Raw genomic sequence first — 12,267 nt, 5'->3', positions numbered from 1 at the left:
ACCAAACCCCCCTCTTCCTATCCTAACACTTGGTCTCTCCCGGAACCTTTAAATTGGTGTTCGTACCCCGGGGACTCTTTTGGACGAACACTGAAGGAGACACCAAAAGGACAGGTAAGAATCCACACAAACAATTTAAATACAGGCAGCAACTTTAACACACTAAAACACTTTTACATTGCAATATTAACGCATATTTATGTTGTCTATCAATTATACACTGGAGGTGCACATAGTATTATATAATCGAACTCCCTCTCTCCCTCAGGTGAAGCCGATTATCGCACCTGGCAGAAGACAACACACATCAATCCCAACTCATTATTACCCAATGGTTTAAACTGTTCAATAAAGATAAATGTGCAAATATGCAATGTGCAAACTACTAATAAAGTGCAACTATCACAATTAAAGTGTCATGTGCCATTATTAAAGTGCCTAATTAAATTGTTTGGTTAAAAGTGACAATACAAAGACCCAAATGTGCCATCTTTACAAGGCCTAAGCCATCAGTCATTAGTAACGAAGCGCTCTTCGTTACATTTCCTCCCCCCTCTCCTCGAGGAGAACAGTACCTCACTCTTCTGACATCCTGGACAGACAGTCTGCGACCACATTGGACTTCCCTGACCTGTAGCAAACGGTGAAGTTGTATGGCTGCAGGGAAAGATACCATCCAGCGATGCGCATGTTGGCATCCCTCATACGATGCAGCCACTGTAGAGCTCGGTGGTCCGTTTCCAGAATGAAGTGCCGTCCCAGCAGATAATACCTGAGGGTGTCAATGGCCCACTTCATTGCCAAGCACTCCTTTTCCACCGTAGAGTATCTTGTCTCTCGATCCAGTAGCTTGCGACTCAGGAAAACAACTGGTCTCCGCTCTCCCTCCACCTCCTGCAGCAGCACCGCTCCCAGGCCCACTCCAGACGCATCTGTTTGCAGGGTGAAAGGCTTCTCAAAATCCGGACTGTGGAGAACTGACTGAGTGCAGATGGCATCCTTGAGGTCCTTGAAAGCTCTGTCACACTCCTCGGTCCATCGCACCTTGTTGGGAGCTGAGGCTTTGGTCAGGTCATTCAGCACCACTGCTCTGTCTGCAAAATGAGGAACAAACTTCCGGTACCAACCCACAAGGCCCAGGAACCCTCTCAGCTTCCTCTTGGTGGTGGGAACAGGAAAAGCATGGATAGCCTCCAGCTTCCCCAGTTGTGGCTTGATCCTCCCAAAGCCAATAATGTAGCCCAGGTACTCTACTTCCCTTCGGGCCACAGCACACTTGTGTGGGTTGATGGTGAGTCCTGCCCCTCTGATTCGCTGAAGGACCTGCTGCAGATGGACCCTGTGCTCCTCCCAGGATTGACTGAAAATAATCACATCATCCAAATATGCAGCAGAGAAGTCACCAACATCTCTCAGGACATGGTCCATCAGTCTCTGGAATGTGGCTGGCGCCCCCTGGAGACCAAATGGCATGACCCTGAACTGATACATACCAAATGGAGTCTTGAAGGCTGTTAGTTCCCTAGCCTCCGGTGCCAAGGCTAACTGCCAGTAGCCTTTGCTCAGGTCCAGCGTGGTGATGTACTGTGCTCTGCCAACCCTCTCCACCAGATCATCAATCCGAGGCATCGGGTATGGGTCAAAGTTGGACACTGCATTCAGGTATCTAAAATCAATGCAAAATCTGAGTGACCCATCTTTCTTCGGCACAAGCACAATTGGACTACACCACTCACTGCAGGAGACCTCGATTATCCCCAGCTCCAACATCAGCTTGATTTCCTTCTGCAGCACCGGAATCAACCGCTCAGGAATCCTGTAGCTCTTCTGCCGGACTGGAGCATTTCCCTTCAGACGAATCTTGTGTTGGACCAGAGAGGTGAAACCTGGTGTCTCTCTGAAGAGCTCTGGGTCAAGTAAAGGTTTTACCTCTGCCTGCTGGGTGGGAGACAGATGTGACACATCCATTTTCACAGCCTCTGCCATCGTGGCGGTGGTGGGCAAGAACTTCTCACTCGAGTCCTCATCCTGCACAGTACGTACCAACAGCTGCGGACACACAGGCTCTGAACGAACCTGGAATTCTTTAAGCAGATTGACATGAAAAGTCTGGTACTTTTTAAGCCTATCTGGCATGTACAGTTCATATGTGACCTTACCCACTCGTTTGCTGATTTCATACGGCCCATGCCATTTCATCAGCAATTTACTGTCACTGGTTGGCAGCAGTAACAGTACCTGTTGGCCCGGATTAAAGACCCTCTCCCTGGCCTTCTGATCATACCAGGCTTTCTGTTTTTGCTGAGCAGACCTCATGTTTTCATGTGCGAGTGCTGTCATTTCCTCCAGTCTCTCCTTCATTTTGACCACATATGCCACCACATTCTCACCTCCTAGCTTTGGAGTTTCCCAGTAGTCCTTTAGAAGATCCAGTGGTCCTCTCACCTGGCGGCCATACAAAAGTTCAAAAGGCGAAAACCCTGTTGACACTTGTGGCACTTCCCGATAAGCAAACAACAGGTATGGCAGCCATTGGTCCCAATCAGCACCTGTATGCGAGACAAACTTCCGCAGCATGTTTTTCAATGTCTGGTTATAGCGCTCCACCAGCCCGTCCGTCTGGGGGTGGTAAGGGGTGGTCTTAATGCCCTTCACTCCTAACACCTGATAAACCTGCTGCAATAATTTGGACAAAAAGTTTGTCCCACAGTCTGTTAGGACCTCTTTAGGTATGCCTACCCTGGAGAAAAGCTGTAAAAGACAATTTGCTACCTGTCTGGCTTTGATTGACCTGAGGGGGAAGGCTTCTGGATAGCGGGTTGCATAATCACATATCACCAGTATGTACCTGTGGCCTGAGGAACTTCTTTCCAGTGGTCCTACTATGTCCATGCCTATTCTCTCAAAAGGTGTATCTATGATTGGCAAAGACTGCAGTTGTGCACGTGCTACTCCCCTTGCTGAGGTAAGTTGACATGTTTCACATGAACTGCAGAACTGAGAGACCTGTGTATACATCCCTGGCCAAACAAACCGCATAGCAATCCTGTTCAAAGTCTTTTGAAAAGCCATGTGCCCCGCCCATGGAATTGAATGAGCTAACTCCATGACTTTGTGTCTGAACTGTTGCGGGAGAGCTAAAACCTCAACTTTCCCTTTTCGCTGATACAGAAGGCCATCTTTCTCTATATAAGTGGCATCAGCTAGACAGCTGGGGTTATTCTGCTTAACCCCCTCAATCTCTGTTACCTTTTCAAACCATTGGTTTAGTGTAGAGTCCTGCCTTTGTAGTGTCCCTAGATCTGGGGGAAACTCAAACTCTATAACACCAGGTGGTTTGCATGAGTCCTCTGTCTCTTTCCTAGGAGCACCAATCATCTTTTCCCTCCTTTTCTGGGCCCTTGACTTGATAGGTTTCACTGGCCCCGTCTTCCACTCTACACCCCAAAAAGGCAACTCCCTGAGGACTCCCTCTCTACTCTGTGCTCTTGTGGTGACATTACAGGGTTTGACTGGACTTGTGACTGGCTCTGGCTCAACTTCACTTGGGGGGACCCTGAAATCTGCCTCTGAGCTATGAACCTCCCCACTGTTCCAGTCAGATTTACCAACTGGTTGGTGCACAAGGTCATACAGTATGGGAACATCATTACCTAGAATGACTGGATATGGCAAAGTTGGAGCTAATGCTACAGACAAAAGAAAAGTCTGCCCCCCCACTGTCAGATAGACCTCTGCTGTAGGATAGACATGCTCGTCCCCATGAATACAGCTTATCCTTGACCTGTCTTCACTCCACTTCTCTCTTGGGACCAACCTGGACAACACTACTGTCTGGAAACATGCTGTATCAAGTAAAGCTACCTCACGCTGTCCATCTATCAGAACTGGTGCTGTACGGCCTACCCCATGTACTGTGTCTACTGGTCTACTTGCTGGTCTTGGCACTGAGCACAGGAGAGATGGCTTGGTGTGGGTTAAAGCTGGGCAAAATGGCTTGGTGTGACCTAGACCATTACAGTGGTAGCACCTAACTTCCTGTTTAGTGAATCTAGGTGGAGGTCTTTTAGCATGGCTTGAGACTTGAGAAGTGAACTGCCTGTTACTGGAAAATGCTTTCCCTTGTGGCTGACCAGACCCCCGTTCACCCCCAGTGGACTTACTTGCATGGGCTTGGTAGTTCTCTCGACCCAAGGTGGCATTCCGGCTCCCTTTCCTGGCTGATGTGAAGACCCCTGCCAAACGAGCTGCTTCCTCCGCTGTCTTGGGGTCACGTTCTTTGATCCAGATTTCCAATTCTGGATGAACCATCCTCAGAAACTGTTCCAGGATAATAGTCTCTGTTATTTCCTCCACAGTTGACTTATCTGGCTTGACCCATTTAGAGAACAGGTCCTTCAGGCGAACGTACAGCTCTCGTGGTGTCTCCCCAGGCTCCATCGTCAGGGAACGGAAACGTCTTCGGTAGGTATCAGGTGTGATTTCATATTTTGCCAAAATTGCTGCTTTGACTTTGTCATAGTTTTCAGAGTCTATTATGTCCATCAGAACATAGGCACTACGAGCCTTACCCGTGAGCAGCGGGACAAGACGCACAGCCCATCCCTTTTTGGGCCAGCGACATACATGGGCCATTCTCTCAAACGTGGTCAGAAAATGTTCAATGTCATCCTCTGTGGATAATGGCAGCAGTTTGGGTTCCCTATAGACAAGGGATTCCCGCCGTGGTCTGAAACCTTGACTCATCTGGCTGATCGCCTCCCCTGGATCATCATCATCCTCATCATCATCATCATCACCGGTCTCTTCCTGAGGCTGGCCTTGATACTGTATGTCACACTCTTGACCGTGGTCGTCTCTCATTATGTTTACCTGTTGCTGTATTTGTGAAAATTGATGCTGCACACATTTCCATCTCCGCTCTTGACGAGAGGACTCCTTCTCCATTTCCTGATCTCTCACTGCCTGAGATTGTATGAGAGACTTCACCAGACCTGCTAGCTCCTTCAACGTTCCTTTGGCTGCACCCTCTGCCTCGGTGCCTGGGCATGGCTGTGTCCATGCGCCTGGGTCGACTGATGAGCAAGCTTCCTGGTCTGGGTCCTCTTGTTCACCTTTCTTTCCAGCTCTTGTATTCATTTTACTGCAACGTGGGCCCCAACTTCTGACACCACTTGTTAGACTGACCCTGAGCGGCTGGACGATGCAGCAAAAGAGCAGTCAAAAGGCGATGGTACGGTGCACCAAATCATGGTTTTTATTCACCAACACCAAAATCACATACACACAATGGTACAGGCATGGCAGCATCACCGATGAGACCTGACCAGCAACAAGGACAGATGGAAACTGGCGCCTTTTATACCCCCATCACTGGTCTGCTTAATTGGATGTTTCCACTCACATAATATTTATCCCCCTGCTGTACACTCTATCTACTCCTTCCCAAAATAAACAAACCCACTACAATAAATATACATCTATACACACCAACTACCAAACCCCCCTCTTCCTATCCTAACACTTGGTCTCTCCCGGAACCTTTAAATTGGTGTTCGTACCCCGGGGACTCTTTTGGACGAACACTGAAGGAGACACCAAAAGGACAGGTAAGAATCCACACAAACAATTTAAATACAGGCAGCAACTTTAACACACTAAAACACTTTTACATTGCAATATTAACGCATATTTATGTTGTCTATCAATTATACACTGGAGGTGCACATAGTATTATATAATCGAACTCCCTCTCTCCCTCAGGTGAAGCCGATTATCGCACCTGGCAGAAGACAACACACATCAATCCCAACTCATTATTACCCAATGGTTTAAACTGTTCAATAAAGATAAATGTGCAAATATGCAATGTGCAAACTACTAATAAAGTGCAACTATCACAATTAAAGTGTCATGTGCCATTATTAAAGTGCCTAATTAAATTGTTTGGTTAAAAGTGACAATACAAAGACCCAAATGTGCCATCTTTACAAGGCCTAAGCCATCAGTCATTAGTAACGAAGCGCTCTTCGTTACAGGTGACTTGCCTGAAACCAGACTGGTATCATGAATTTTCTCTGATTTTGTATAAATGTATAGAAACCTGTACAGTAGGTAACCTGTAGGTGCTGCTCTGTAACTTTTTTTCAAACTCAACAATCATTCTGTCCTTTTCTCAGTTTGTGGCTGTCATCACATCAGAGCTCCTGTAGAAGGCTGCAGCTCACCTGTCTGTGTGCTGTTCAGGTTTCTACTGACAGGATTTTCATATTGAAATGATGCCTGGCAGTCAAAAACAAATTAGTTGGACAAGCTGTGGCTAATTTTGCTTACAAATAATGCTCATGTCATAATGACAGAAATGGGAGAGATGGCATTAAATAGTGAATACTTTCCCCACTAATTTCAAAGATTAATGTATAGATTGATTACGTAGAACATTCTTATTTAATAAGAATAATATGAATTTAGGGATAATTCCGCTTCTTTTTGTTATAAAGTAGCCTACATGTTACTAATGTTTGCTCAATTATGTTTAAACTTTTTTACACAATTAAGTGTACATCACACGTCTCTCATAAAATAAAACAAAGTAAAGAGTTTATTTATGTTCCTTTTTAATGTCAAAACAGGTGAAATCACAATGTTCTTGGCGGAAGTAATAACATAAAATAAATGAAAAACACAAAAAGTATCCATCCTACTACCTACCATCCTAACAGACTTACAGCTGCTGACTGTTGTGAAAAGAAACCAGGAAACGTGTTCCCGCCCGAGCTGACAGTCCTTCAACTGCCGACTACCACAGGTAAGTGCCAGTCAGATGCCACTACCTGCCAAGCCACTACGGAGATCCCGGCTTCTCTCTGCATACGGCTTGAAAGCGGAGAGTTGCCAGATCATCAGCTCAAGTATCCTCCATATCCTGCTCTTCCACTCTTTATCATAATAGCGCACTTATTTTGTATACAACACACACACCTGGCAACTCTGCTGAGCTCTTACCGTTAAAAACCTCCAAATTCAGTTAGGCTTTCTAATTTGTTTGTTTTTTATATGTTGTGTTTTGTATATTTGTAATGCTGTAGAGATTTATCATTATCATTGATTATTATTATTATTATTATTAATAATACTGTTTTCTTTGTTGTGTGTGATATCTGAACGGCAGAACCAATGAAATGTGTTGTTTTGCATGACGTCAGGAAGGGGCGTGTTTATGTATAGCGATGATGCAACTCCTACGTTTCAACATACTATTGGCTCAAACGCTTCCGGCTTCTTCCTCTTGGGAACGATTAACTGGGCAGATAATATCAATACTATGTGTAGCTTTTCGGATTAGGTAGAGGGAAAATTCCAATATTCGGACAGTTTTGTCCTTTGTCTCAACGTTTTCTCTTGTACTTGTCGTGTGGGATAAACTAGGAACAGTCGGCTGTCAACTAAAGTGGATTATTTTGCTCGAAGCGGATTGCAGCCATGATGGCGTCAAGCTACAACGCTAAGGAAGAGGACGGACACCACTCAGGCGCTTCGAATCACGGTGGCCCGGGCGCTGTGAAAAGTAAAAAACCGGACAACACAGCGTTCAAACAGCAGAGACTACCTGCCTGGCAGCCCATCCTGACAGCAGGAACCGTGCTGCCAGCTTTCTTCGTTATCGGTCTCATCTTCATCCCCATCGGCATCGGCCTGTATGTCACATCAAACAACATCAAAGAGTTCGAGGTAATACAGTCATGTCTGCCTGTTGTCAACCGGAGTAAGACCACTGACTAGCTTTGTCTAGGTTGTTCCATACTGTGTATTTCAACCACGATTACTAGACACTTACTGAGGCGACGGCAAGCTGTTGGAACCTGTTGAAATATTTCTGAAACCCGTCTGGCTTTCAATAAGTTGAACCGAGTTGACTGTTTATCGCATAACGTTAGCTTACAACAAGCTAAAGGCAGCTTACAGCTTACAACAGTGATGCAAATTGTAATTAAAACGGATTGAAAATTGTGTTCACAGTGGAGGAAGGTGTAGAGACACAAATGTAATGTTAAAAATACAAGTTAAATTAGTAGAAAACTTTATTTATATTGATCAGGGTGGATGGAATACTAGAAATACTTGACAGTAGTATATTTCAGTTCAGTGTAGCACAATTATTAGAAACTTCCTTTAATCAAACACCCACTTGTATCAGTAGAGTTGATCAAATATTAGAACTTCCTCTCATTGTGTGTATTACAATACAATTCAACATCACCATAAACTACAGCCTTTGAAATGGCCCTAACTGAATCTGAATCGTAGTAATTTGTTTACTGGGACCATGTACAGTGTTACACAGAAATATTACTATTTGATGTGCTGTACCAGAGTCAACTAAGTCAAAAGTCAACAGCTCTCAAAAACAGCTTCAACACAAAACTAAATATTGTAAAGTAGCAACAGTGAATCAATTAGTTGAATGACAGAAAATGTATTGCCAGCTATCTTGACAATCATTTTTTGGTTTGAATACATTTTAGGGAAAAAAAGGCCAAATTTACTGATTCCAGCTTCTTAAATGTGAATATTTAGAGTTTATTTAGTGTTGTATGATAATAGTTGAACATCTTTGGTTATGGAATGTCGGTCGAGAAAAAATAAGACTTTTAAGGACTTCACCTTGGGATTTGGGAAACAATAATTGACATTTTGTATCATTTTTTGACATTTAATTGACCAAACAATAAATTGATCAATCAACAGATCAATCGATAATGAAAAAAGAATATTTTAACCTAAAGTAGTTTATTCCAGGGCATTTGTTTCCGACTGTGTTAGTTTTAGCTAGGTGTACTTTGTAAACTGGCTACTAAGTGTATATACACATGGAACAATTGGTATGCATTTGTTTTCCTTGTTGTATTTATGCTGTTTACTTACAAACTGTCTTCTTGTTTTAAGGTTGATTACACTGGTGTGGACACATCCAGTCCATGCTACAGCTGTGCCCGAAACTACAGCTGGAACAGCACAACACCATGCATCTGCTCTGTGGAGTTCACATTGGAACAGCCATTTGAGGTGAGCTTAGGTCCTGCGCCAGTTTACAGTATGTGGAGCCAATAAATAAATAATGCTCTAATCTTGAGCACTGAAATTGATAAGCATTGCTTGAAGTGCAATTTAAAGGACAAAGAAAGCCTTCCTGGCTTTGATTATCCATTACGATCTATTTTGAGTCCAAAGACAGGGACACTCAAGGTTTGGCCTCAGCCTTCATTACCATCGATTATTCTAGTTTTAAAATATGCAGTCTGGTAGCTTTTAGATGGTTGTCATTGATTACTTATAAAAGCCCTCAGCCACTTACATTTTAAACAGTCAATAGTTTTATGGATAAGACAAACCAGTATCATTTGCCACAAATTAGATTTGTTTATGACCTAACCTAATTGTGACAAAAATAAAACGGTGGTGAAACATCTGTGTTACCTGAGAACACACAGACCCATATTTGATACACATTGACCTTTCTTTAGAAGCAAGTTTCATGTCACCAAAGTGCTTTTTTATTTTTATTTTTAGCTTTAGCTTTTACTGATATGCTGTATATCCTTCTCCGCAGAACAATGTCTTCATGTACTACGGCTTATCCAACTTCTATCAGAACCACAGACGTTACGTGAAGTCCAGGGATGACAGCCAACTGAATGGCGACCGGAATGCTTTGAAGGTATAATCTTGGAAATGTTGTACTTTTGCATCATGCAGAGATTTCAAAAAAACTTTGCATCTGCTTAACATTTGCTGCTGTTTACAGAACCCCAGCAAAGAATGTGAGCCGTACCGTACGAGTGATAACACGCCGATTGCTCCATGTGGGGCAATTGCTAACAGCCTTTTCAATGGTAAGTGAGACATGCTGAACAACTTAACATTTTTTTCTTTAGAAATGTACGGCCTGATACTACTCTTGTGTTTAGCATAAGTCTTATCTGATCATTGGAACTCCTATTAAAAGCTCACTACAGAACAAAAGTCGTAACTTATCAGTTCAGTACATAGGTTCCGCTTGTTTGCAGTACTTAATGACCCTTTTTATGGTGTGAAGAAATGTTCTCAGTAATGTTTTTCTGTTCCAGACACTCTGGAGCTGTATCATATTGATCCCAGTGGCAACAAAACTGCAATTCCTCTGGTAAAGAAGGGCATTGCTTGGTGGACAGACAAGCATGTGAAGTTCAGGAATCCTGGTGGAAACAACAACCTTACTGTGGCGTTTCAAGGTAATTTAAGCAAACTGCAGATGATCTTTTAGGCTTCTAAACACTTTGGCTTCAGTGACTAACCTGTCTCGTTCTATCTCAGACACAGCCAAGCCAGTGAACTGGAGAAAGCCAGTGTATGAGCTAGACCCATCAGATGCTGAGAACAACGGCTTTATCAATGAGGACTTCATTGTGTGGATGCGCACGGCTGCGTTGCCCACCTTTCGCAAGCTCTATCGTATCATCCAGAAGAAGTCAAGCACGACCCCAACTCTACCCAGTGGCAAATACCACTTGGATATCAATTACAGTATCCTTTAAATGCGCTCAGAAGCTACGTACCATCAAAACTAGAGCTAATCAGCTACCGCCTATATTTCCTTATGTAGCTTCACAAGGTAAGATTGTTGAAAAAAACAAACTCACAGCAAATATTTGCACTTGTCATAGTAGAAAAAACACATTTGCTACTTATACTATTACGGAGGACTCCACTCTCTTCCTGTAATCCATAACTGTGTGACATCAAGCTGGCATGCACCAGTACCAGGATCTAGAAACCTAAATGGTATTCAGCATCTATGCTTTTTCTACTGAGACATTTCGAAATGTCCTCTGTGTAAAACACATCCTTAAATTCACAAGTGGAACGTTATCTGTGTGTGACAGGAAATTGTGGCCACAGAGTGACAAAATGAAACTTAGAAAACCTCTAAACAACATCAAATGAACACTGTGTCCAATGAAAATTGGACACACATTCTGCCTTTGCCTTCCTTGTTCTCTTCGGTCAGCTGTATTCTTCAAAATAAACTAAATGCAGCTTGTTGTCAGCCTGCCATGAAATACTGTGCAATAAGCAAACACCAGTATGCTCGCTTACACTCCACATCTGTTTGTTTAATGGCTTCAATGTCATGAGGTGTTTCAAGAAACAAGTTTACTGAGTTATCTGGGTAACTGTGTTAAATTAATCCCATAACAGCTCATTTTTGCATCAGTAAATGTTCTGGGTTTTACTCAGTAAAGTTACCCAGATAACTGTTCTTGACCCAGATCTGAAATGTAGAAGCTTACAAGACCAAAAGGGTCCATACACATTTGTCTAGTTCCTAAAAACAAGTAAAGTTATAAGGGAACCAGTATAACTGCAGAATGAAAATGAAAATGTGTTGCTTGCATCCAGTCTAAAATAGTGAAAATTCAATTAATCGCTTATTGCTTTTCCCAGTGTGATGTGATAGTGCTAAATTTGGTTAGTGTAGCTGTATTTGAAGACTGAATAAGATTAACTCTAATCTAGGTAAACCGCTTAATATTGTTGACATGTTTCAATACTTTTTCAGTACATAAAGGGAATATGAAGAGTTTATATGTATACTATTGATAAACCTAGTCGTAAAATGTAATTTTCTTTCAGTCCAGAAGCTCCAGTCTTTTATCTTTAACCATATGTAACCAGATTACCCAGTGCTCAGCTTTGATGGTCGCAAGCGGATGATCCTGAGCACCATCTCCTGGATGGGAGGGAAGAACCCCTTCCTTGGCATCGCCTACATCACTGTGGGCTCCATCTGCTTCTTCCTGGGTGTTGTTCTGCTGATCATCCACCACAAATATGACACACGCAACAACAGTGCAGATATTCCCAACTAAACAGTTCCTGTGTGGCAACCTCCTGTCTCTGCATTCCCGGGTGACCCCACAGGGTCCTTTCTGGACTGCTTGTTGATTTTTAGTGTGAATACACTGTAAATGTCTGTTGTGTGTTTGTGTAAGAGCAGTAGTGTTTCTGTGTCTCATCAAAAGTTGTTTTAATGCATAGGACAACTAAGGCAAAAGAGGAAGCTAGAATCTGTGTCTCTGTGCATATAGCTTCAGGCTGGCTGCTGAGAATGTCATTTCCTGTCTTCATTTTTTAAATTTTCTATTTATCTATACATTATCAAAGTGTCTGTGTTTCATTGTAACAGTGCTTTGCGAATGGCTTAATTATTGAAGGATGTATGAATTT

At 43.1% G+C, this 12,267-nt stretch overlaps 1 protein-coding gene across 1 annotated transcript; it reads left to right on the top strand.

Annotated features, from left to right (window-relative positions):
• The first annotated feature begins 7,280 nt into the window (after positions 1-7,280).
• On the top strand, positions 7,281-12,193 carry LOC134001166 (cell cycle control protein 50A-like). Its single transcript, XM_062440732.1, has 7 exons — positions 7,281-7,731; positions 8,947-9,066; positions 9,611-9,718; positions 9,806-9,893; positions 10,128-10,271; positions 10,354-10,563; positions 11,716-12,193. The coding sequence occupies exons 1-7, from the start codon at positions 7,483-7,485 to the stop codon at positions 11,907-11,909; spliced, it is 1,113 nt and encodes a 370-aa protein (XP_062296716.1). The 5' UTR covers positions 7,281-7,482; the 3' UTR covers positions 11,910-12,193.
• Positions 12,194-12,267: the final 74 nt, after the last annotated feature.

Source organism: Scomber scombrus, chromosome 19 (genome assembly GCF_963691925.1).
Source record: "Scomber scombrus chromosome 19, fScoSco1.1, whole genome shotgun sequence".
Lineage (NCBI taxonomy): Eukaryota > Metazoa > Chordata > Actinopteri > Scombriformes > Scombridae > Scomber > Scomber scombrus.
The sequence above is the reverse complement of the archived record's forward strand: the minus strand, read 5'-3'. Positions and strand labels throughout refer to the sequence as shown.